This window comes from Heterodontus francisci, chromosome 9 (genome assembly GCF_036365525.1).
Source record: "Heterodontus francisci isolate sHetFra1 chromosome 9, sHetFra1.hap1, whole genome shotgun sequence".
Lineage (NCBI taxonomy): Eukaryota > Metazoa > Chordata > Chondrichthyes > Heterodontiformes > Heterodontidae > Heterodontus > Heterodontus francisci.
This window is the reverse complement of record NC_090379.1, coordinates 55,906,654-55,934,239: the sequence shown is the minus strand read 5'-3', so window position 1 is coordinate 55,934,239 and position 27,586 is coordinate 55,906,654. Positions and strand designations below refer to the sequence as shown.

At 40.3% G+C, this 27,586-nt stretch overlaps 1 protein-coding gene across 3 annotated transcripts in view; it reads left to right on the top strand.

The window, feature by feature from the left end:
• Window positions 1–26,044, top strand: part of fermt2 (FERM domain containing kindlin 2) — a 143,629-nt gene extending 117,585 nt beyond the window's left edge. For all 3 annotated transcript variants that reach the window (XM_068039141.1, XM_068039140.1, XM_068039142.1), the window contains 4 exons: window positions 521–742; window positions 12,464–12,588; window positions 24,735–24,876; window positions 25,729–26,044. In XM_068039141.1, the coding sequence (XP_067895242.1) occupies window positions 521–742; window positions 12,464–12,588; window positions 24,735–24,876; window positions 25,729–25,902 (663 nt within the window). In that variant the 3' untranslated portion in view covers window positions 25,903–26,044. The remainder of the gene's footprint in view (window positions 1–520; window positions 743–12,463; window positions 12,589–24,734; window positions 24,877–25,728) is intronic.
• Window positions 26,045–27,586: the final 1,542 nt, after the last annotated feature.

Sequence of the window (27,586 nt, the reverse complement as noted above, 5' to 3'; positions counted from 1 at the left end):
CATCACTGTGCCACTGCCTGTCTCTCCAGTTTCTCCGCACCTTGTCTCCAGCCTGTTCAATGACCTTGTGTGTCCTTGTAACATGATCACACGATGGCACATTAGCAACTTTAAAGCAAGTTAACACATTGTAAGAGTAATTTAACACATCACTCATTTGTGAGGATGATTTAAATCCATCATACATGTACTGAAAATTGTCATCCACTTTGATTCTGATGCCAATGGAGACTTCTTTTTGTAGCTTTTCTATTTCATTTCTAAAAAGATGAATATGGCATTGATGTAAATATTTTGCAGTCTTTATGCCTTGCTTAGCTGCAAACCTCCATGAAATAAAATGTAAAATCTGAATATGACCTGATGCCTGATCATGTTTGATTATAAGAGTTTTGAATTGAAATGTTTTTGATATATATTGCAATCCAAAGAAAATTGATATTTAAGGGAATAGCTAAAAATTATTTTTTGAGGTGTAAAATACATTCCTTTTGAAGCTAACTTTTATGCCTTTCATTAGGAAAAGCAGTATGCACACTGGATGGCAGCCTGCAGACTAGCATCAAAGGGCAAGACAATGGCAGACAGCTCATACAGTCTTGAGGTGCAGAATATCTTGTCATTTTTGAAGATGCAACATTTAAACCCTGACCCACAAGTTATTCCAGACCAAAACTCAACAGACATCAATCCAGAGTGCCTTGTGTCTCCTCGCTATTTGAAAAAGTATAAAAACAAGCAGGTATTTTACCAAAAGATCATTTTCTGCTGACTTCTAAATTGCCATTTTGCATTAATTTTGAATATGAAATATTGATAAAATTATGAGTGACTGATGGGGGATATATGCTGGTTGAAAGTCCAAAATATATAACTTTGTTTGAAGTGTGCACTTTGTTCCAAATGCAATCTACGAACTTTTCTGGTAAATTAAAGTAGCAGTTAAATTTTCAGGATAATTTCACAATCCTTCCATCAGAGATGGCATTATGCAGTAACTATCTGTTATCGTGATTGATAATGTCTACTATGACGCATAGCAGTTTTTTTGTGACCTGCAAAGCTGTGTATAACTTTATCTGTGATCCACACAATACTGTCTTTTAATAATTCTGCTCTTCACTTATTTATCATCCACTTAGCTTAGGGGCAGTCGTCTAATCCCCAGCATTTTATTTCATGTGCAATCATGGATGTGATCTTTATTTCTCTCGTTCTGTAGTGCATAAAAGTCTTGGTCAGAAACTTCTATTTCCCTCCTGAGTACCTATCTCCTTTCACCCTAAAAGTTTTGATGTTGCAAAAGGTATTTTTGCAAACTCTCAAAGTTCAACTGAATCTTGATCTGTTTGCTGAAATGAAAGCATCTAAACTTGCAGTTGTGGTTCAAAATAGGTCCTTGAATCATGTAATACTTCTCCCTGTTCCTAAAATGTGTCGGCCTGAAGCACCATTGCAGCTTGTTGGCAGATTCTTGAATTGTTTGTTTCCAGAAAGTTTCTTTGCTGCACAATCCATCAGATGATTCAGTTGAGATTAATTTTAAAAAATCTTCTGAATAAGAATGCAAGACTTAAAGTCTTGTTGTACTTTGCAGGACCTCGGGGCATCTCAAAGCACTTTACAGCCAATAAAATACTTTTGCAATATAGTCACTTTTGTAGGCAGGAAATATGGCAACCAACTTATAAACAGTAAGGTCCCGCAATCAGCAATGACCAGATAATCTATTTGAGATTTTGGTTGGGGAATGACTATTGACGAAGACATCAGAGAACTCCTCTGCTTTTCTTCAAAATAGTTCCATTGGACCTTAATTACCTAGCTGAGCGGGCAGTTGGGCCTTTAGTCTAACGGCTGATTTGAAAGACTATACCATTGAACGTGCAGCACTCCCGCAATACTGCCCAAATTTTGTGCTCAACCCTCTGTAGTGGGACTTGAACACACAATCCTTTGACACTGAAGTGAGTATGCTACCACTTGAACCACAGCCAACACCCAGGTTGACACCACCACCTCTTTCCAGTTAATAAATTCTTTATGGATGGGCATGTATTGATGTTCAAATCTTAAGGATAGGATTTGATTTCCCAAGTAGCTATTTTGAGCTGAATATAGAAGCCTTGATTTTTAGCCTTACTTCAGAAAGCTGACACATTTAGAAGACTTCAGGATCTTGTGGATTCAATTAATTGTTTAAGGTTTTCCGAATCTGATGAGGATATATTACCGTCTGGTATTTACCATCTGTGCACCTCCTGGGTAAATCTGAGGTTCGTACTTAAATGATGAATTCAGACGTGGCTGTTTCCTGCTATTATTGAAGTTATTAAATTATTGTACTGATGCTTGTACTTAAGCCTAGCAGGTTGAGACAATAAGGCATTTCATAAAACTTCAGGAATTAGAGGCAACCGTGCATCTAGCTACCATTGCATCATCCCTTTAATCAACTTGAAAAGTATAAAATGGCATTTTAGGCTCAATCATTACCAAATGTTGAATCTTCAGATGAATAAATTCTGGTTTAATGCCAAGAATCTACAAACCCATCAATTCCTTCCCATTGTTTCTGCTGCCAGTTTGCAGTTAACCTACCAACCAAATCATCTTCTATTTCTGTGGTTCTTGGTAGAAATTGTCCTCCGCAATGTTTTCTCCATCCCTTTGTTTCCAAGAGGCGATTTGAAATTTTGGTAATTAGAACAATATTGACACAACTTAAGAGTTCTCCATTTTGGTTAATCCTTTAAGTAATGGCTCCATTGTCCTTGAAAGTCAGTTGAATTGGAGTATTTATTGGAACCTTTCACTGGTTCTTTAGAGAAACTGCCTATCTTTTTAGTAACGCATGCTCTTTACATACAGAAAATGAAAGTGCACAGGATTGAAGGTAACCTGTGACATGTTGGTAATTGGTAAGGCGGTGAGATGCAGGAAGCATTCTCTGGTTGGCATGATGTATGCGATGTACATAAATGACTTGGATGAAATTTAGAGCTGTATCCCCAAGTTTGTAGAAAACACAAGGCGACACAGTATGTTGCATAGATGGGAGCAAGAAGTTACAAAAGGACATAGACTATGTAATTTGGCAAAAATATGACCGACTTCAATTTTAGGAAGTGAGAGCTCATGCACTTTTGATCTGAAAAAGATGAATTGTAATACTTAATGGGGAGATGGAAGCTTTGGAAGAACATTTGGGGTTTAGGTATTTATGTGTGCACTTTATAAAAAAAAAAAAAATAGTTTTAAAAAAAAAAATCAAAAAACCCAATAGAATGTTGGCCTTTATTTCAAGGAGATTGGTATTCAAGAGTGAGGAAATGGTGCTTCAATTGTACAAAGCCTTAGACCCCAACTGGAATACTGCACCTCAGGAAAAATATATTGGCCTGTTTGGGGTTATTGTGCAGATTCATCACAGTGATACTGGGACTTAAAAAGGTTAAATTATGAGGACAGGTTGGAATACTCTCCACTTGCCTGGATGAGTGCAGTTCCAACACCATCCAGGACAAAGCAGCCCGCTTGATTGGCACCTCATTCACCACCTTCACATTCACTCCCTTCACAACTGACACACGGTGGCAACAATGTGTACCATCTACTAAATGCACTGCAGCAACTCACCAAGTCTCCTTCGACACCACCTTCCAAACCCGTGACTCCTACCACCCAGAAGGACAGGGCAGCAGACTCATGCGAACACCACTACCTGCAAATTCCCCTCCAGGCCACACACCATCCTGACTTGGAATTATATCACTGTTTCTTCACTGTCGCTGGGTCACAATCTTGGAACTCCCTTCCTAACAGCCCTGTAGGTGTACCTACACACCTAAGGACTACAGCAGTTCAAGAAGGCAGCTCACCATCACCTTCTCTAGGACAATTGGGAATGGGCAATAAATGCTGTTCTCGCCAGTGACGCCTGCTCCCCATGACTGATTAAGTAAATGAATAATAATAAACAAGCCTGGTATTCCCTGAGTGTAGAAGGTTGAGGCATGATCTAATTAAGCTGTTTAAAATTCAATAGGGCAATACTGCGACTTGTTGAGAATCTTAAAATGAGAGTTAGGCCAATTAGATGTGAAATCATGAAGCACTTTTTCGCACAAAGGATAGTGGAAATCTTGAACTCGCTCCACCAAAAGGCTTTGGAGGCTGAGATGATGATTGATTTATATTTTTAATATAATGTAAAATAAAAACAAGAACTGCTAGAAATACTCAGCAGGTCTGGCAGCATCTGTGGAGAGAGAAGCAGAGTTGACGTTTCAGGTCAGTGACCCTTCAGAACTAGCAAATATTAGAAATGTAAAAGGTTATAAGCAAGTAACGTGGGGGTGGGGCAAGAGATAACAAAGGAGAGGGTGTAAATAGGACAAGGTCACAGAATAGCTGACCAGATTTATATTTTTGTTACTTAAGGGTATCAAGATTGGGGCAAAGGTGGGTGAATGGAGTTGAAGTACAGATCAGCCAGGATTTAATTGAATAACAAAAATCATCAAGCTTGTTCTATCAAAACCACAACTGACATCCTATGTGACTGTGACAAAGGTAAACTATCCGTTCTCGACCTAAAACAGCCTTTGACACGGTTGACGACACCATCCTCCTCCAACGCAACTCCATTGTCATCCAGCTGGGTGGGACTGCTCTCACCTGGTTCCGTTCTTATTTATCAGATCGTGGCCAGTGAATCATCTGCAATGGCTTTGCTTCCCCCTTCCACACTGTTATCTCATCTGTGTCTCCCAAAGATCTATCCTTGACCACCCCCCTCCCCCCCCTTGCTATTTCTCCTCTACATGCTGCCCCTCGGCGACATCGTCTGAAAACACAGCTTCATTTTCCATGTGTACGTTGATGACGCTCCGCTCCACCTCACCACCACCTCTTAACCCCTCCTCTCTTTCTAAAGTGTCAGGCTGCTTGTCCAACATCCAGTACTGGATGAGCAGAAATTTCTCCAACTAAATATTGGGGAAGACTGTCGTCATTGTTTTCAGTTCCCACCACAGTCAGTTCCCTATCTACTGACTCCATTCCTTTCCCTGGTAACTGTCTGAGACTGAATCACGCTGTTTGCAACCTTGGTGTCATATTTGGCCCTGAGATGAGCTTCAGCCCACATATCCATGTCGACAGCAAGTTGGTCTAGTTCCAACTCTTTAACATTACCACCTTTGCCCCTGTCTCAGTCCAACTGCTGCTGAAACCCTCATCCATGCCTTTGCTACCTCTGGATTTGACTATTCCAATGCACGCCTGTACTCTCTAAAGTCGAGATCATCCAAAACTCTGCTGCCCATGTCCTAACTTGCACCAAGCCCTGTTCACCCGTCCACTTTCTGTTCACTGCCCTACATTGGCTCCCAATTGAACAACAACTTGATTTTAAAATTCTGATCCTTGTTTTCAAATCACTCCCTGGCCTCACCCCTCTGTAATCTCCAGTCCTAAGATATCTGTACTCCTCTAATTCTAGCCTCTTAAACCATTGAAATTTACAGCATGGAGGAAGGCCGTTCAGACCGTCATGTCTATGCCAGCTAACAAGTAGCCTTCCAGCCTAATCCCACTTTCCATTCTTGGTCCATAGCCTTGTAGATTACATCATTTCATGTGTGCATCCAAGTACTTTTTGTAAATGTTAGGGTTTCTGCCTCTACCACCCTTTCAGGCACTGAGTTCCAGACCCCCGCCACCGTCTGGGTGAAAAGATTTCCCCTCAAATCCCCTTTATACCTCTTGCCCTAAATCTAGGTCCCTTGATTATGGACCCCTCAACCAAGGAGAATAGGGCCTTCTGATCCACTCTATCGAGACCCCTCAAATGTTATACATTTCAATTAGGTCTCCCTTCAGCCAAAGAAAACAACCCTAGCCTCTCCAATCTTTCCTCATAACTAAAATTTTCCAGTCCAAGCAACATCCTCGGAAATCTCCTCTGTACCCTCTCTTGTCCAATCACATCTTTCCTACAGTGCAGTTACCAGAACTGTACGCAGCTGTGACCGAACCAGTGTTCTATACAGTTCCAGCATAACCTCCCATAACTTATACTCTATGCCTTGGCTAATAAGGGAAAGCATGCCACATGCCTTCTTAACCACCTTTTATCTACCTGTCCAGCAGCCCTCAGGGATTTGTAGGCATGCACTCCAAGGTCCTTCTGTTCCTCTACACTTCTCAGTATCCTACCACTTGTGTAAGGCATCCCTGGTTTTAATCATGCCACCATTGCTAGCTGTGCCTTCAGCTGCCAAAGCCCCAAGCTCTGGAATTCCCTCCCTAAACCTATCTGCCTCTCCTTCTTTAAGACGCTGCTTAAAACCTACCTCTTTTTTTTTTTTAATCTGTCCTAATATCTCCTCATGTAGCTCGGTGTCTGATTTTGTTTGATCAAACTCCTATGAAGTGCCTTGAGACCTTTTACTATGTTAAAGGTGCTATATCAATACAAGTTGTTAATAGCCTACCCTGATCCTACATTTCTGTCTAATGTCATCAAGTCTCCTTTTGCAGTTTTTTTTTTTTTTTTTTTTTGGCAATAGTTGTTCCATTTAAGCCTGAATTTACCCAGAAAGAAGCCCCAGAAGATAAGACTTAGTTTTTGAAGGCCCGATTAAAAAAAAAAATCATTTTTAAGTGTGCATTTACCAGTTTTCTCTCTCCTTTGCCTCTCCCTTCTCTAAAAGCACTAATATTGGGATATCTTGGATGCCATATGTTACAAATAGGTTATTCATGGGTGAGAATAGACGGTGAGTATTGGCAGGCTTTATAACTGTGGAGAGCATTGTTACTGAGCCCAATCTTGTCCTTGCGCCTCATAAGCACATGCATATTTCTGAACTGATGTCACTTGATTGTCCTCTCTTCCACCATCTGTAGGAGTTTTATTATTATTAGTGACTGTTAGTTTTAGTTTGAACTAACTGTTCTTAATTATGGTGCTTTTCCTTAAGTAACCTTCAATGCAAGGACTGTGAAATTAATATTTTCAACTGGCATAATAGAACCGGGGACTTCAGATGAAGACTTGGAAGGATTTGGTGTTAACGTTGTTTAGGGAGGAAACGCTTGTTTGAAATGATTGGGCTATGGCCTTCAGAGACGCAGCCTGTTGTGGCATATGTCATGTGCTTGCACTCTAATATGCCTCGGTAATAAATGTTTAAGTTGATTACTGTCAGAATTTACTGACATGCTTCAATTTATCACATGAAATGCCTGACTTTACAAGCTTGGAGATGTTGAAGGCTGTTGCATATCATTATCATACATAAAATGTTAAATTATTGTTTATAGATAATTTTTGCATCGATTTAAGGCTACAACTATAAATTATTGACCCGAGACTTCTAGAAGTGCCTCTTTTTAATAGCTGAAACATTTTGAATTCAAGCACTTTAAACATGTCTTACATAGCACAGTTAGTTTCCGGCAAGATCAATGGTTAAAATACTGAGGGTAGACTGACAAGTGTGCCATTCCCTTTATAATACACTGCTTCATATAATAGGGTAGAATGCACTATCTCTCATTAATGGTGACGTTTATGTTTTGTTTGCACACCACCTGATAAAACTGACGTTAGTTTGCAGATGTCAACTTAAAGGTTGGTTGACTTAGTGTAGATCTACTTCAGGTTTTTAAGAAGTTGGTTTGTGCAGATAACCCAAATGGTGAAAAGTTCCAAATACAAATACTTGCATTGAAAAACTATGCAGAGATTCCATGGTTTAGCTCTAATATAAATGCTTCACTGTGCTGGCATTTCTGAACTGGGAAGAATGATTCATGTTTCTGCTGCCCATCTAACAGTTCCTTCCTGTTGGCAGAAGTCTTCCTATGAAAAAAAAACAGGAAAGAGAAAATCTGTTTAACACTAAACTAGTCTGATGTAATTTAAAATGAGCTTTTGTATTTCTTGATTTCATCCTTCAGCTGGAATGACCAACAATTTGTTGCAATATACAAGGCGGTGCATGTGATGTCTGTTTAGACCTTGTACTGAAATGCTTAAGTCCAAGGTTACAAAGTCTACAGCCATAAACATTCATATGTGCTTTTGTTTTTTTTTCTTATAGGATTGTTTGATTTTTAAATAAAAAGCTCAAATATATAAAATATTGCTAGATAAGATTTTTCAATTTGCTATTGTGCATGGAGATGGTTGATATGTTCATAGCTCTCTTGCTGCTTTTGATAGTCCCATCTCACTGCTGCCTCTGAGGTCAACTAGCCATATACTGAGCATATTTATCACAGGCTGTCATGTCAGTTGGTTGTAGAGAAAGAAGAAATAGCTTGATGTGAGTGTTTGGAGAATTTCTGGAATGTATGCTTATAAGCTAATAAGGGAAATGCTAAATTCAGTTCATTGGGGCTAGAGTCAAAGTTTTGCATTGCTTGCACTTTAGTACACAGAAGGCTTTCATAGAATTTTAGCTTGAATTTATTTGCTTGCTGACATTGCAGTCATCTCAGAAGTATTTTCACATTTGCTCCAGTAAAAAACTTTTTCCTTTCTTGGCCCTCACGGGATTCATCGATTGCTGTGAACTAAAGACTGCCAATTTTTTTTTTCTCTGCTTCAAAACTAAAAGTAGCACTTGGCCTAAATGTGAAAGTAAAAGAACTGCTAAATATTGAGTAATTAGTGATTCTTGCAGTTCAAAGTTAAATCAAAGTTTGCCTCGAGATTCTGTAGAGAAAATTGCATATGTAAGTTTAAAACTTCTAATGAATTAGAACCATGAAATTTTACGAAAGAGTAGGCCATTCAGCTTTATGGTGTCTATGCCCGCTCTTTGATACAGTAATCCAAACTAACCTTATTGCCCCACTCGACAACAGCAGCAATAACAATTGATATTTATATTGCACCTTTAACATAATAGAACACCCTGAAGCAGTTCAGTGTTATCAAACAAAATTTGACACCGAGCCACATAAGGAGATATTAGGACAAGTAAGGTAGGTTTTAAGACTCATTGTAAATGAAAACAGAGAAGTGGAGAGGTTTAGGAAGGGAATTCAGGAGTTTAGGCCCTAGGCATCTTGAGGCATGGCTGCCAGTGGCAGAGTGATAAATTTGAGATGTGCAAGAGGCCAGAATTCGAGGGGTCCAGAGATCTGGAGGAGGTGGGAGGCCATGGAGGGATTTGAAAATGAGGAAATTTAAAAATCGATGCCTTACTGGAATGGGTGCCAGTGGAGGTCAGCCAGCACAGGAGTGATGAGTGAACAGTATTTGGTACAAGTTAGGGTGCAAGTAGCTGAGTTTTGAGGGTGCAAGGTAGAAGGTTGGCCAGGACGGCAATGGAATAACAAAGTCTAAAGGTAATAAGGGCATAGATGAGGGCCTCCAATCAGCTGAGGCGGGGTGAAAATGGGCAATGATCTTTTTCTGCTTCAAATAGTTATCCAATATTTCCTATGAATAGTCTCTGCCTCAACCCTGCAGAAAACAATGCTGTAATTATCCTCTGCATGATGAAGCTTTTCTCTTCGCTTGCAGCGACCACGATAAATTTATGACCATTGGCCCTTGCCCCCGGCCTCTCACGTTTCTCCCCGCCCGGCCCCCCCACCCCCCCCCCCTTCCCCACCCCATCCCCTAAACAGAGGAAATAGTCTCTCCCAATTCATGCTATCAAACTCTTCAAAACTAAAAAGCAACTTCTGTTAAATGTCCTTTTTTGCTGATCCTCCTTCAGATAGAAACAGTCTCAGTACCTTGAGTGTCTGCTCTACATTAATGTTTCAAATCAATGACCTGAAACATTAACTCTGTTTCTCTCTCCACAGATGCTGCCAGACCTGAGTATTTCCTGCATTTTTTGTTTTTATTTCATATTTCCAGCATCCTTGGTATTTTGCTTTGCTATATTAATGTTTCCCATTCCTGGTATCATCATGATGAATCTATGTTCTGTGCTCTATGGCTTTAATGCCCTTTCTTAATAAGATGCCCAAAACTGCACACAGCACTCTACATAGGTTCTAACCAATGTTATGCAGAAATATTTCATTACTTTTTTTTGGCAATGCCCTTTTTTTAAACCCAAAATTCTATTGGGCACACTTTACTTGCATTTTTAAGAAATAATCTAATTGATCATGTACAATATTCTTGAATAGTCCCAATCCATGTTATTCCCAAAATATATTGCCTCACATTTATATCCTCAAACTGCATACGCATTCGTTCTACAAATTCCACTAACACCAGTCTGTCGTCTTAAAGTTTTCAGTCCTCAGCACTGTTGGTCAAACCACCTACTTCTGTGCTATCTGCAGATTTTTGAGTTGGTGTTCCCTTTATCTAAACTCGTAAGTTCTATGTAAACTCAGAACAAAAGTGAACCCAGCATTGATCCTGAGGTAGGCCCTTTACCCCAACTTTTGTTTCATATCTGTCCACTAACTTTCTATCCATTTTGTGCATTTCCTCATGCATACACCTGAATTTTTCTAACAAACCTCTTGTGAAGCACCTTTATCTAAAGCCTATATGCACTATATAGCTGTTGCTTTCCCTTTACCCATTTACCTCTTCAAAAAAAAACTCTCTTAAATGTGTTAAGTATGACATGCCTTCAATAAATCCTTGCTGACTATCCTTTTTATTAACCCTTATACAGGGTTTTTAAATGGTCACTAATTTTATCTCCAATTGGGGAATCTAGAAGTTTGCCAACAAGTGATATTCGACTAATTTCCTCCTGAAAAGCTGTTAAGTTGGCTACTCCAGTCCAATGGCACAATTTGCTTATTTAAGGAGAATTGAACAATTATGGCCAATTCTGTGCTATCTCTTTTTAACCTTTTTCAAAAGAGTAGCGAACATGCACACCCTCCAGGCCCAGTGACATATCCACCTTTTGAGTTCTGCTAATTTTTTTCAAAGTCCATTCCTTTTCTATACTTAGCTCAATTGTTCCATATCTTTCTCTAGTATACGTCTATTGACGCTACTAGTATCATTTGTAAAATCCCAATGCAAAATATATATTTAATATCTGTCGCGCTTTCAATTTTCATAATTATAATCCCTTTTTCATCCCCGAGTTGCCCTATCCTCTCATGGTGAGCATTCAGTCTTTTTTTTAACATCCATAGTTCAAACATTTTCTGACTATTTATATTGAACAGTGAAAACATGTATTTATATGGTGCCTTTAACATAGAAAATGTCTCGATGCTTTGCAGAGATGTATTGGGGGGAGCGAAAGTGTACAAAACAAATGTTTTATTTTGTCAAAATTGCATCTCAAGTTAAATGTTTGCATTTACAGAATATTAAGTTGTGGATCACATGAGTGCATAGAAATTTTAGGCAAAACTGTATTTGCAATGAAATTACTTTTGTTGTATTCCCTAAAGTCCATGACTCGGGAATAGATTCGAAAAGGATATGGCAAACATTAGATATTGCTCTTATGCGTAAAGTGTTTGAGTCGACCCATCTCATTCCAGTTATAGTTTTCTAATCGTCATTTAGTTATTAATGTTTCAGTGTGCTTAAGTTATGGGTTATATAATTTCAAAGTAATGCATATTTTTTAGTTGAAGATTCCTTTTATAAGTGGCCAGTTTATGGTGCATTTTCCCCAAAAACAAAATGTGTCAACCACTTGGGGAATTGAATAGTATTCACAGCACATAAGATTTATGTTGGAGATATTTTTACTTTGCATTTTTAACATTCAGTCTTTATTGAAATTGCTTAAATGACCTGTTGGATTTCAGTAATTCATTTCATCTGTTCAGTGTTTTGTTTCATTAGTAGTGGGAGGCAGATGGTTGGGTGTGAAAAGCTGTTTTTGTGCTTTTGTTACCTTTATTCTCACTGCATTTTCTTTCAACTTCCTTTTCCCTCTTCATGCTGCCCTCTTCAGCCAGGCTATGTAAGGGACTTGGTAAGTGGACAGTTCAGTCACTGATGGGATGATTTTTTTTGTGTGTGTGTGGGCTTCTTTGTGTGTCAGAATTGTTAAATGTTAATGAAGTGAAAACCTCCACTGGATCCAAACTTGGAGACAAAGGACAATTAGTAAATGAGAATATTGCAATTTTAATAAAATCTGACACTATAGAATTAATAAAATGTTTCCTTTCTTGACATTAAAAAATGTCCTGGGAAATGAATCCTGAGATTAAAGGTATTTAACAGAAATGCAAGACTGTTTACATGAATGCACGGTTACCTGTTTGGTTGACCTGTTTAATCATGTGACAGTGGAAGTTTTTTCTGGTGCTGAATGTTCTTTTTTTTTAAAGAAAGAAAACTAACTTTTTATAGACTTAGATATGTCTATGTTTTTAACCTTTATTACTCAGGTTTTTGCCATTCCACTTTTTCTATGTTCCGCGCTGTTTTGATATCCATAGCTAAGGCGAGTAAAGATTATGATCTTGTATTTCTTTTCAGATCTCTGCCAGAATTCTTGAGGCACATCAGAATGTAGCTCAGATGAGTCTCATTGAAGCAAAGATGAGATTTATTCAGGCCTGGCAGTCTCTACCTGAATTTGGTATCACCCACTTCATTGCAAGGTAACATTGTTAAATCTATAAAAAATTAAAAATAGCGAGGTAGAAATCTGAATGCTCTTGCACATTTTTCAAGCTTTAAATGGGTGCAATGTTCCCCAGTTTTTGAATGCAAAGACCTGCACCCGATCTTCCCTGGCGGCTGTTGAAATTACCATTTGGATCAGAACAGATGCGTCAGAAACTGAGAAACTAGGAGAATGGGATGGAGTCCTTACGGGAAACAGGGTGTGAGGAAGTGTAGTCAAGGTAGCCATGTGAGTCGATGGGCTTATAATGAATCTGTTCTGGTGATGCAACCTTCCACAACAGCGCTTCTGACCTGTCTTCCCTTTTCCTCAACTGAGGATTCCCCACCCTCCCAGAACCATGACAAGGTTCCACTTGTCCTCACTTCCCAACCCCCCCCCACCACCTGCTTCCACATCCAAAGGATCATCTGCCAGTTCTGCCACTTAGTGTGATGCCACCACCAGACACATCTTCCCTTCCCCTCCCCTGTCAGCATTCCGAAGGGATCGTTCCCTCTGCAACGCCCTAGACCTCTCCTCCTTAACACCCAAAACCTCAGATACCACGGCACCTGCCCATGCAGTCGTAGGAGGTGTAATACTGACCCTTTTACCTCCTCTCTCCTCACCATTCAAAGCCCCAAACACTCCTTCCAAGTGAAGCAGCTATTTACTTGTCCTTCCTTCAATTTAGTATACTGTACTCATTACTCACAATATAGCTGCCTCTACACTGGGGAGACCAAACATAGATTGGGTGACCGCTTTGTGGAACACCTCCGCTCAGTCCGAAAGTATGATCCTGAGCTTCCAGTTGCTTGTCATTTCAACACATCGCCCTGCTTTCATACCTATACTTCTGTCCTTGGCCTGCTGCTGTGTACCAATGAACATCAACATAAGCTCGAGGAGCAGCACCTCATCTTTCGATTAGACACTCTACAGCTTTGTGGACTCAACATTGAGTTCAACAATTTTAGGGCATGACTAGCTGTTTTTAATTTTATTTTTACAATAATTTTCTTTTAACCATGTGCCTGTGTTCATGTGCTTTTGGACAGAGTTGCTCATTATTCTGCCATTAACTGTCTCTGAACTAATGTTTTGTCTTTCACCACAGCCATTAACGCTCTCTTTGCCTTTGTCCCATGACATCTTTGTTGTTTAATCTCTCCTGCCCCTCTGCCCTATCACACACCCCTTCCCTTTTGTTTTCTTCCCCACCACCACACCCTGCCCCCCCCCCCCCCCACCTCTTCACTTGCTTAAAACCTAATACTCTTCTAACCTTTGCCTGTTCTGATAGAGTCGCTGACCTGAAGCGTTAACTCTGCTTCTCTCTCCACAGACGCTGTTGACCTGCTGAGTATTTCCAGCACTTTCTGTTTTTATTTCAGATTTCCAGCATCTGCAGTATTTTGCTTTTATGATTAATTTTATGTTTAACCAAATATTTATTTTCCCTGGGACCAGGGCTGTAGTGTATCTTGAACATTTCCTACTCTAGAGATTTTGATCTTGACCAGCTCTGTTTCAAACATATTTAGCTCGATTTCAACAAACAAAATTAAAACAATATCCGATTTATTAGGAATGAACATCATCTCTCCTGTCTTCTGCAGATCATGAGTATGTAGCTGCTTTGAGGCCACATTTTCACCGATTACATCAAAAATTATTTTATATAATCTCCCATCCTGACCAACACATACCCACTACTGAGTTGCTGGGAGTAGTTCTAAATAAACTTCATGACATTTTCTACATCCCAACCTGTCACAAGATGGTGATAAACTGATGGCATATGACAAGTTAAAACAATCCCTTACTCTTAATGGGCATTTTGTTCCTTTGGGCAGAACACTGGCAGGGTGTTGGATGTGGCTATATTCCTTGCAGTTTCTAATCTGCTATGAAGCCAAGTTCCTTCCCCATGTGGGAGAAATGAAAGAAATATCTGTCCTTGGCATCTGTTATGCATCTCCTATTGGCTTGTTTGAGTTGCATTGGCCAATCCCTGGATGCATGGAACAGAATTTTGAGAACTTGCAGGATTTCTGCCTCTTTTTAGCATTTGGGTCATCAATAAATGGAGTGTTTGAGATTGAACATTGCTTTAATTATTGATAAATGTATAATCTTGCTTCTTGGCTGATGCAGTTAACCAAGATGTTGCCCCTCCCTCCATTAAAAATACATCAAAAGCAGATTATCTTTGAAGAGCACAAAATACTGGCACTCCAAGTAATTGCATTAGGAAGGTCAGCAATGGGGTCACAAAGCAAAAATGAAGTATTTAAATACATTTTTGAGAAATACATCCTCTGGAAATTCCCTTGGATATCACTTACCAGCTTGAATACAGTACTTACCATCAATCATTATTTTACTGTAGGCAGTAAGATGAATCGTGGGAGTTTTTTGTAAATGATTGCAATATTGCATCCTGGAAGTTGCTGCTGAATCGCTTTCCTGTACTGACGTGATGGAAATATTTAAAAATTTGATTATTACTGAAAAAAGACACGCTGTCAAAACTTTTCTTCTTGCACTCATCAGGACAGGTGCAAGAATGCCAAATTTCAAAGGGAGCAATAATTTCTACTGCATGAGAAAAGGGTGGAAGGGTGGTGATTGGTTGGCAAGTAGACTCGGGTCGAGGCATTACCATGGAGAATCCACCAGGGAACTATTGTCCCCATGCTTTTGTTTAATTCAAAAAAGGCACAATGCCTGGACATATCCCTTTTTGTCTGTAGAGGTCAGGTCCCTGTGTATGAATATACATAGCTTCCAGCAAGGGTAAGTGTGCCACATTGTGAGCCTGACTGATCTTAATTGGTTTTAGTGTAATCTTGGGCGCACTCAGGATTGTTTAGTAAGTGCTATCCAATCACAGAATCACATCTAACACCAGACATTGTGTTCTGAGTTTTGCAAGTACGGGCTGGTTGAGTATAAACATAAGAACATAAGAAATAGGAGCAGGAGTAGGCCATTCAGCCCCTCAAGCCTGCCCCGCCATTCAATAAGATCATGGCTGATCTGTCCCAGTCCTCAACTTCTCTTTCGGGCCTGTTCTGCCTAACCCTCGACTCCCCGAGATTTCAAAAACCTATCTATCTCCTTAAATACATTTAGTGACCTAGCCTCCACAGCTCTCTCAGGCAAAGAATTCCAGAGATTCGCCACCCTCAGAAGAAATTCCTTTGCATCTCAGTTTTAAATGTGTGCCCCCTTATTCTTTAATTATGTCCCCTAGTTTGAGATTCCCCCACTAGTGGAAACATCTGCTCAACATCTGCCCTGTCAAGCCCCCTTAAAATCTTTATATGTTTCTATAAGATCACCTCTCATTCTTCTAAACTCCAATGAATAAAAGCCTAACCTGTTCAGCCATTCTTGATGAGACAACCCCTTCATCCCAGGAATCAGTCTAGTGAACCTTTTCTGAACTGCCTCCAATGCTAGTATATCCTTCCTTAAATACGGGGACCAAAACTGTACGCAGTACTCCAGGTGTGGCCTCACCAACACCCTGTGCAGTTGTAACAGGACTTCCCTATTTTTAAACTCTAACCCCCTAGCAATAAAGGCCAAAATTCCATTTGTCTTCCTAATTACTTGCTGCACCTGCATGCTAACCTTTTGTGTTTCATGCACAAGAATACCAAGATCCCTCTGTACTGCAGTATTTTGTAGTATTTCTCCATTTAAATATTCTGCCTTTTTATTCTTCCTACCAAAGTGGATTACCTCACACTTTCCCACATTGAAAACCATCTGCCAGATTTTTGTCCACTTACTTAACCTATCTATATCCCTTTGCAGATTCTGTGTCCCCATCACAATATGCCTTCCCACCTATTTTTGTATCGTCAACAAATTTGGATACACAACACTCTGTCCCTTCCTGCAAGTCATTAATATAGATAGTAAATAGCTGAGGCCCTAGGTCCGATCCTTGTGGCACCCCACTAGTTACGGCTTTCCAACCTGAAAAAGACCCATTGATCCCGACTCTCTGCCTTCTGTGTGTTAGCCAATCCTCAATCCATGCCAACACATTACCCCCAATACCCGAGCTCCTATTTTGTGCAATAACCTTTTATGTGGCACCTTTATCAAACACCTTCTGAAAATCCAAATACACTACATCTACTGGTGCACCTTTATTCACTCTGCTTGTTCTATCCTCAAAGAACTCTAACAAATTTGTCAAACATGATTTCCCTTTCATAAAACCATGTTGACTCTGTTTGATTGCATTATGTTTTTCTAAATATCCTGCTATTTCTTAATAGTCGACTCAAGCATTTTTCCAATGACAGACGTTAAGCTAACTGATCTATAGCTTCCTGCTTTCTGTCTCCCTCCTTTCTTGAATAGGGGTCACATTAGCGGTTTTCCAATCTGCTGGTACCCTACCAGAATCCAATGAGTTTTGGTATATCCTGACCAATGCCTCCACTATCTCTGCAGACACTTCTTTTAAAACCCTTGGATGCAGGCCATCAGGTCCTGGCGACTTGTCTGCCTTTAGCCCCATCAGTTTGTCCAGCACCTTTTTTCCCTCGTGATAGAGATTGTTACAAGTTCCTCCCTCCCATTTACACCTTGTTCATCTATTATTGTTGGGATGTTTATAGTGTCCTCCACCGTGAAGACCGATGCAAAATATTGGTTTAAATTATCTGCCATTTCCCTGTTCCCTGTTATTAATTTCCCATTCTCATCCTCTAAGGGCCCCACGCTTACTTTAGCTACTCTCTCTTCCTTTTAATATACCCATAGAAGCTCTTACTGTTTTTATATTTCTTGCCAATTTACTCTCTCAATCAATTTTCTCCCTCTTTTATTAGTTTTTTAATCATCCACTGCTGGTTTCTAAAATTCCCAATCCTCTGGCCTACCACTCGTTTTCACTGCATTGTACACCTGTGCTTTTGATTTGATACTCTCCTTAACTTCCTTTGTTATCCACGGGTGGTTCATCATTCTCTTCGAGTCCTTCCTTCTGACTGGAATAAATGTTTGCTGAGTGTTATGAAATATCTGCTTAAAAATTTGCCACTGCTTATGTACTGACTTCCCCTGTAGTCTACCTTCCCAGCTTGCTTTAGACAACTCTTTCTTCATACCTCTGTAATTGCCCTTGTTTAAGTTGAAGACACTGGTTTGAGACCCGAGTTGCTCACCCTCAAACTGAATTTGCAATTCTACCATGTTATGATCGCTTCCCCCTAAAGGATCCTTAAATATGAGATCTCTTATTAATCCTACCTCATTACACAGTACCAAATCTAAAGTAGCATGTTCCCTGGTAAGTTCGGCAACATATTGCCCTAAGTAACAATCCCTGAGGCACTCTACAAATTTGTCTTCCATGCTACCCTTGCCAATTTGATTTGTCCAGTCTATATGCAGGTTAAAATCACCCATCTAAATTGCAGTGCCCTTCTTACACATCTCCATTATTTCCTGATATGTTGTCCTACAGAGAGGCAACTCTTCGGGGGGCCTATAGACCACTCCCACCCGTGATTTCTTTCCCTTGCTATTCCTTATTTCCACCCAAACTGACTCGACATCATGATCTATTGCACCTATATCCTTACTCACAACTGCTCTGATCCCTTCCTTTAATAGCATAGCTACCCCACCACCTTTTCCTTTCTGCCTATTCTTCCGGAACGTTTAATATCCTTGAACATTTAGATTCCAGTCCTGGTCATCCTGCAACCACATCTCTGTGATAGCTATCGATTCATATTCATTTGTTTCTATCTGTGCTGTCATCTCATCTGTCTTGTTACAAATGCTACGTGCATTCAGATAAAGAGCCTTAAGCTTTGACTTTTTACCATTCTTACCTACTCTGGTTCTAATTGCTGCTGTACTCTTGTGTTTATATTCTCTGTCCCTTCCTGTCACACTCTGATTAATGTATGTTCCTTCACTACCCTGCATCTCTGCTCTCTCGTTACTTTTCAACTTTTTAAACTTCCCTTCAATTGAACCCTCCACCCTACCACCCCCCCCCAACTATTTGGTTTAAAGCCTTATTTACAACCCTAGTTATACGATTCGCCAGGACACTGGTCCCAGTATGGTTCAAGTGAAGCCCATCCTAACGGACCAGCTCTCTCTTTCCCCAGTACTGGTGCCAGTGTCCCATGAATCGGAACCCATTTCTCGCACACCAATCTTTGAGCCACACATTTACCTCTCTCATCTTATTTACCCTATGCGAATTAGCACGTGTCTCAGGTAGTAATCCGAAGATTATTACCTTTTGTGGTTCTGCTTTTTAATTTGGCCCCGAGCTGCTCATCATCCCTCAGCAGAACCTCTCTTCTAGTCCTGCCTATATCATTGGTACCTACATGGACCACGACAACTGGATCTTTTCGCTCCCACTCTAAGTTCCTCTCTAGCCCAGAAGAGATGTCCTCAACCTTGGCACCAGGTAGACAACACAGCCTTTGGGGTTCTCTATCTTTGCTGCGGAGAACAGTATCTATTCCCCTAACTCTGTTATTCCCTACTACAACTACATTTCTCTTTTCTCCCCCCACCACTTGAATGGTGGTCAGTTTGCTCATCCTCCCTGCAGCCTGTGCACTTGTCCACACTGGGAGCAAGAACCTCGTACCTATTGGATAAGGGCACTGGCTGAGGCTCCTCCAAAGCTAAATTCTGGATCTCCATACCTGCCTCACTTGCAGTCACACCCTCCTGTCCCTGACCACGGTCCAAATTGGATGTAATTAATCTAAGGGGCGTGACTGTCTTCTGAAATAGTGTTCCAGTAACTCTTCCCCCTCCCTGATGTGTCGCAGTGTCTGCAGCTCGGACTCCAGCTCATCAACTCTGCGCCGAAGTTCCTCGAGCAGCCAACACTTGCTGCAGATGTGGTCACCGTGGATTGCACCGGCGTCTAACAGCTCCCACACTACAGCTGCAACACATCGCCTGCCTAGCCATCTCTATTCGATTTTAATTAATTAATTTGGATCACAGTATTTAAGAAAAAAAAAACTATTTGAGTGTACTCTTCACCTGTAATGACGTCGCCTGATTTAAATTATTTGGCCAAAACCCCCAAAAAAAGAAAAAACACCACGAGACACGGAAGAAGTAAAGAAATACCCACCAATCACTTACCAGCCCTCCTGTGACGTTACACTTCGATTTTTGCTGGTCAAGTAGTTCCACTGAACAGTACAAAGCGCTCTCACCGCTGCTGCTTCTGGTATCAGGCTCGCTCTCCGCTCCTTTTATACCCTGTCACTACTCCACATATTGCAAACAGCCGAAAGGACATACTGTTGGATAGGGTGCATAAGTTGTGACGTATGGCCTAAACACCTGGCATCGCACTGGCACTGGAATTCATATACCACATTACTCATTTGTGTGCTAGGCAAAACATCTTTTTGGCTTGATGGCAGCATCCTGTTGGTGGAAAATACCACTTGTATTGCGACTGCATAGTAGCAGTGTGAAATGGATAGTTTCACCTGTTGCTCACATTTTTGAGATACTTTACCCTTGAGATAGACTGAGCACTTTTCAAGTCCGAAAGTGGCGGCCTAAGGCCCATTCGTGAGTGTGTGACGTACACAACGAGCAATGATCTGATCCAGGTAGCCATTATCCCGCAGGATAGCTTTGATGCGCCCCATTTCAGCGTCAAGCTTGGACAGTGAGCAAATGGCTCGGGCCCTATTTACGAGATTGCCGATAAGGCCAATCTTGTAGCGTGTGGAGCTGTAGGAATCCCAACGCATATATATATTGAACTTCTGAACTTAGCAACTTGCGCAGTTGAGTTCAGCTTTAATAACACCATGTATGCCCAAATAGATGGTGTTGACATGGGATGCCCTCTCGGCCCAGCTCTCACTCATATTTTTGTTGGTTTCCAGGCTCAAATTCACCTTTGAAATGCAGCAGTCTAGTGAGCTCCCTTTCCTTGAACATGCTTGTTGAGAAATCCGCTAATGGGTTCTTTATTACTGACTACCACAGCCTACTTTTACTGTTCAACAGACGCGTTGAGGTTCCTACAGCTCCACCACTATAAGATTGGTTATTTGAGATGTACTACATTTGTGCTGGATGATGTTTGATGGAATGGTGTCCCGGTTCATTTCAGATGTCTCCCCCAAGGGTGAGTGCTTCTGCCCTTCCAGCTCCTGTCATTGACTGCTCTCTAGATTGCCATGTCGGTTTATGTTTGATGGGGCTCTGTGCAGGAGAAATGTCTGAGTATTAGAGCCTCCCAGGTCTCCCTTGCACTTAACTCCACCTGACCTTCAGCTCCATCTCCCCGCTGGTCAGGTGTCTCCGGCCTCTCTTCCTCATCCGTATCAACATTTGTGTCTGAGGAAGCCTGGCATTGGCGTTGACCTTGATCATCCTCCAAGGCCTCTCCCCTCTTCATCGCCAGGTTATGTAAGGCACAGCATGCAACAATAATTCTGGAGACCCTTGATGGCGAGTACTGCAGGGCTCCACCTGAGTGATCGCGACACCTAAATCTCATTTTGAGAAGTCTGTTCTGTGGTCACTCTGGTGGCCGCCTGGCTCGCATTGTAATGTTCCTCTCCATCGTTCATTGGGTTCCTCACTGGTGTCATCAGCCATGTCTTCAGCGGATAACCCCTGTCGCCAAGTATCCATCCTTGCAGGTGGGCTGAATAGTGCTAGCACCTGGGAGTTCCGGAGAATGGAAAGCATCATGACTGCTCCCAGGGTAGCGTGCACATACCTGCATGATTCTCTTACGATGGTCACGTACGAGCTGAATATTCATTGAGTGGAATCCCTTGCGATTAATGAAGGCTCCCGATTGGTCTGTACGTGCTGTAATGGCCACTCGCATACAGTCTATTACGCCCTGGACCATCGGGAACCCAGCAATGGTGCTGAAGCCTCTGGCTCTCAGCCTGACTGGTGGTGTCCGTCGTGAAGTTGATAAAATGGTTGACATGCCTGAAAATGGCTATAGTAACAACTTTTTTATGCAGTGATGTGCTGATGCCTGTGTGACTCCGCACATGTCTGCCGATGAAGCCTGGAATGAGCTGGATATATCGAAATTCAGCGCTACTGTTACCTTCAGTGCAACCAGCATTGGATGGCCACCCATGCAGTTTGAAGCGACCTCCGCTTCCAGCATCTCCCATCAAGATGTGACTGTCTCCCACAGTCGTCTTCGACACTGGCGTTCTGACAGTTGCAAGAAGCTCAAACGTGGGCGGTAGACCCTGCCTGCTGGGTAGGCCCGTCTCCTGACAGGTGGCTGCACCTGGGCCACTCTGTCACTTTCTTCGCCTACTCGATTACAAGGCCGCACTGGGACAGCAGCTTGCATGTTCCCCTGTCCAGTTGTCCTCCTGTCCCTCCTTGGGGCGTAGTCATCCTCATTAGATGAGCCGCCTCCAGAGTGGACAATTCCCATTGCTGCTGTTTTCCACAGATGCTATTACTTCAGGTCTTATCAACCTGCTGTGAGTAAAGGCACACACAACCCCCTCCCTCTCGACCAATAAATCAATACCTCTGGGGCCCGATCAGATGAACCCTGATGAACAATCTGAAAGTAGCACAAACTGTAAAGTCACACAAAGATATAACATTGAACTACCAGCCAACATAACAGTACCTCCAAGTCCCTCACCAATTCACTGCCTGCCACACACACTCAAACCTGCCGGGTTCCCGAGACACCCCTCGACTCGGTTTATGGCTGTAAAATCTGACAGCTACCGAGAAATGGCTGTCAATTAGTGTTTTAAAGACCTTAATTTCCCTTTAATTGATTGTAAATGGGCAGCAAGCAGCGCCTCGATCTTGCCTGCCGTCTGACCATCGTAAAATGGCGTTCGTGCGTCATGACATCGGGAACCCAACCCGATGTCATCGACTGCCATTTAACGGCTCGGGTGCCTCGTAATAATCCCATTTTTCAACAGTAAAATTTCAGCCATTGACCAGGATACCCAGGTCCATTTGTACATCTACACTTTCTAATCTCTTTTACCATTTAAGAAATACTCTGCACATCTGTTCCACCTACCAAAGTGGATAACCTCACATTTTTCCACATTATATTACATCTGCCATGTTCTTGCCCATTCACTTCGCCTGTCCAAATCCCCTTGAAGCTGCTTTGCATTTTCCTCAACACACATTCCCACCTAGTTTTGTGTCTTCTGCAAGCTTGAAAATATTACATTTGGTCCCCACATCCAAATCATTGATCTATATTGTGAACAGCGTGCGGTACCCCACTGGTCACAGCTGCCAACGCTAGAATGACCCATTTATTCCTACTCCCTGTTTTCTGCCTGTTAACCAATCCTGTGGGGGACTTTATCAGAAGCCTTCTGAAAATCCAAGTATACCACACCCACCAACTCCCCTTTATCAATTCTGTTAGTAACGTTCTCAAAGTGCTCCAACAGGTTCATCAAACATGATTTCCCATTCATAAATCCATGTTGACTATGTCCAATCAGATCATTATTATCCAGGTGTCTATTTATCACATCCTTTAGAATAGATTCTAGCATTTTCCCTACTACTGATGTAAGGCTAACAAGTCTGTAGTTCCCTGTTTTCTCCCTCCCGTTTGAAATAGTGGGGAGGAGGGGGGTGACATTTGCTACCTTCCAATCTGCAGAAACTGTTCAAGAATCTATAGAATTTTGGAAGATGATCAATGTCTCCACTATCTCCATAGCTACCTCTTCCAACACTCTGGGATGTAGGATATCAAATCCCGAGGACTTACCAACATTCAGCCTCACTAATTTCTCCAATACAACCTTTTTACTAATACTAATTTCCTTCAATTCATCATTCTCCCTAGTTCCTTGGATCACTAATTCTGGGAGATTTCTTGTATCTTCAATGACACAAGGTAATCATTTAGCTTCTCTGCCATTTCTCTATTCCCCAATATAAATTTCCCTGACTCTGCCTGCAATGGATTCGCATTTGTCTTAGCCAAATGTTTCCTTTTTACGTACCTATAGAAGCTTTTACAGTCCGTTTTTATGTTTTTTGCTAGTTTACATTCATATTCTATTCTCCCTTTCTTTATCAGTTTCTTGGTCCTCCTTTGCTATATTCTAAAATCCTCCCAATCCTCAGGTTTGCTACTATTTCTGGAACATGTCCAGATGTTGCACTTTTTTTGAATTTAACAAAAGCTTGGGGGAACAGCAGTTCCCTGGTGCATTCTCCATGGCAATACTTTGACCAGTCTGGGTTGACTTGCCAACCAATTAACACCTTTTTCGCCTGCAGTATAAATTGTTGCTCCCTTTGAAATTTGGCATTCTTGCTTCTGTCCTGAAGAGTGCCAGACATAAAGCTTCGACTGCATGTCTTTTTGTCAGCAATATTCAAGTTCTGTACTACCAAGCGACTATTTAAAACTTCAGCACTGACTACCAAATGGGCCTTTTTTCAACATAAAGAAATCTGTTCAAAGAAAAGATTTCCAGCAAATTCTCTATTTAAAATAATTCATAAATTCAGCAGCAAAAATAAATGTTTGTGGTAGTGAATGTACTGCTTTTACTACTCTGGATCAGTTGTTTCAATTTTTAAAAAAAGTAATTGCTCATTTCTATCAGAAAATAGCACCAAGGCAGCCTTTCTGTTTAAAGTGGATACCTAGGTTAAATTTTGATCTTGAATCGGCAATTCTAATGTGTTTATATCCTTTCTATTATACATCTATTATGGTAGCTTCAAAACTGTACATTTCATTTCATATTTTGTCTTTCAGGCTGTTTTCTTGAGCAGACCAAATATTTAAACATTGATTTAAAGGTCATGTACTATGCCTATCATTTAATTTTGGACACTCATAGTTCAGTTCCTTTTCTTTTATAGGCCTGGTATTTTGCTGCAATATTCAATGCAAGAAAACAATTTTTTTTTTTTTTTTGAAGAATAAATTTAATGTCTGTTCAGTAGGTTCTTGTATTTTAGATGGTTGCCAAATACGGGTATTCATGAAGAACCAGTTGAATTCTTTGTTGAAAAAATTGTAATGTTTGCTACCATCCAACTGCATTTTGCTATAAAAATATTATGCAATATGTTGCAATTTAGATTTCAAGGAAGTAAGAAAGATGATCTGATTGGCATAGCCTACAATAGGTTGATCAGGATGGATTCAAGCACAGGAGATGCAATCAAGACATGGAGGTTCAGCAACATGAAACAGTGGAATGTAAATTGGGAGATCAAAATGGTATGATTAATTAGAACTGTACTGAATCCTTTACATTTTAAAGAAACTTGGCAAATTAAGTTATTATAATTTGGATATTATCACTATGTAGAATAGTTAAATTTGTTTAGTGGTTTGTTATATGATACATCCAAGTGAATCAGAATTCCTGTGTAGAAATAACAAAATCAGGTTGGAATATTTCAGTGCATCAGTTCTAGTTGCAGATAAAACACATTGGAAAGCGCAAATTGTTATAAACTATATTCCATTATTAGACACATTATAGAGCATATGTCTAGGTCAGAAACAATTTTATTTACAAACAGCATAACTAATGTTGCCACCCTACTTTTGAGGTGCAGAAAATAGAAAACGTGAAAAAGGGAACAAACTAATGATTTCAGTTTTTCTCTCCTGTCATTGTTCTTAAACATGCTTCCATTATGCACAACTCATTTTAGCTAATTTTCCAAAATAGAATGTACATATGGTCTTGGAACAAACAGATGTTTTTTTTTTAAAAAGCACACTTTTAATTAGACTGATTAATTTCTTAATGCACCTTTTGACTAAATAAAACTTTTTTTTAAAAGAAAAATACTTTTAGAAAAGCAGCATATTAGCATTAATATTAAATAAAAGTTACAATGCACGTTTATCATACCTTAACATTTTTGATCGGAAACGAGCAACAAGACAGATTGTAAAGTAGGCATCTTTAGCTTGAGTGATTTTTCTTTAAGGGCTAATAAAGGTGAGAATTCATATTTTGTATTAAGAGCATGTATTCTGCCTGAGCTGTTGGAGAGAGGAGACACTACTATGCCTGTGACTTTATAAATCCATTACATTTTGTGTACCTATGTTTAGGTGACTGTTGAGTTTGCAGATGAAGTTCGGCTTTCTTTTATCTGTGGAGATATCGACTGCAAGGTAGTTCACGAGTTTATTGGTGGTTACATCTTCCTGTCGACGCGGGCTAAAGATCAGAATGAAAGCTTGGATGAAGATATGTTCTTTAAGCTTACCAGTGGTTGGATGTGACAGCAATTACATTGACAGATACATTCAGCCATTAAAACACCTTTGTTAGATATGAGTGCTGTTACTCAACATATGCTGCTTATTCCAGCAAGCGCCTCGTACTGTAATCTTTTACCATGGACTTTTTTTTTGTTTTAGTTACCAGATCAGTTAACACTGTATGTGCACTAACAGCAACTAGCTACCAAACAGCCTACTGCAGTTTTGGAAATGGCATGTTCTCCCCATCTGACACAGCAAACTTGAAAGATCCCTCGTTAGAAATCTGTTTCAAAATTAAAGCCTTGAAACAAGCCTAACAGTATGATCCGAAAGCTATCCACAAAGCATAATGTCGATGGCAGAAAAAATACGACTATTTATCAAACTTTTGCATGAGTGTTTGTAACTTTTTAAAACCTTTTCAAAATAAAAAATCCCCTACATAAATCAGGACTACTACAGATATTTGGAAAATGAAGGTAGTTTTGTTTGGCAATCAAACAACACAGCTCATTATTTTTGCTTGCTTACCCAAATATCTGGTTATTTTAATTTACATACTGTACTTTATATTGCCAACCTTTTTTACACCTTATAGTATTATGTGAAGCCGTTTTAATCACCAGCATTAGTTACCTCTTTGTTTCTCAAGATAGGAAATCTTTCCAGTACATTATGAAGTAATGCTATATGAAGTATTTGTTTTTTCATGTAACTAATGTAAAAACACAAGTTTTATATAATTGTACAGTTTTTAAACTATAGCATCACAAATCAGTTACAGTTTGTGCTTACAATGTATTAAGTTTTGTGCTTTTGCAGGCATAGGTAAAGTAAAAATTTATTTCAGTAGATAGAAGAAAATTAATTTTTTGAGCCTTGCTTAAATATATCCTGTTTCATTGTAACAGCTAGCAAAAAATTGTGCCACAAACTCCTACACAGTGGAGCATAACATTGTTTTTGAAAACGTGTATAAATGCATTTATTTTAAATAAAAGTTCAATCTTTTATTTAAAATGCCCCTTTCACTCTCTTTTTTTTTATTTAAAAAAAAATAAAATTTGTTTTGTGATCGACATGGTAGACAAGCAGTGACATGTTAGTCTTGCACAGGTGACTGACTGGGAGAATGTAACTATTTTACAGCTGAGCTATCTGGTAGAATATCAATGTAGCAGGAAAACTGTCCAGATCAGCCCCCTCTGCAGACAAGAATCCTTACTAATGGCAAGTAACTGAGCAATGTTGATCACCTGATATGAAAGAGTTTGCTTTCAGACCATCTTTTCTAGATGAAGGGGGAAATATGAAGAACCTCAAACTCTAATAGCAAAAAAAGGCTGAATGTAACGGAAGCACAGCAGATCTTGGCAATCCAAACAAGTGACAGGAGAGAAGGACATATATCTAACATGTTTATAAACCAAATATAAAAGCAAAATACTGCAGATGCTGGAAATCTGATCTAATTTTTTTTAAAAAATGCTGTAAATACTCAGCAAGGCAGGCAGCACCTGTCAAGCAAGAAACTGTTAATTAACAAAATTTTATTGAAATAGACCCGCTCCTGGCAGCAGGTCAGGAACCCATTTGTCAGAGAAGGGGGCTTTGCTGTGGTTCTTGAACTCAGCCATCACGTTAGTATCTTGCTTCCGGGTTTCCCTGACCAATCAGAATGCGAGCCTGACAATGACCTGTC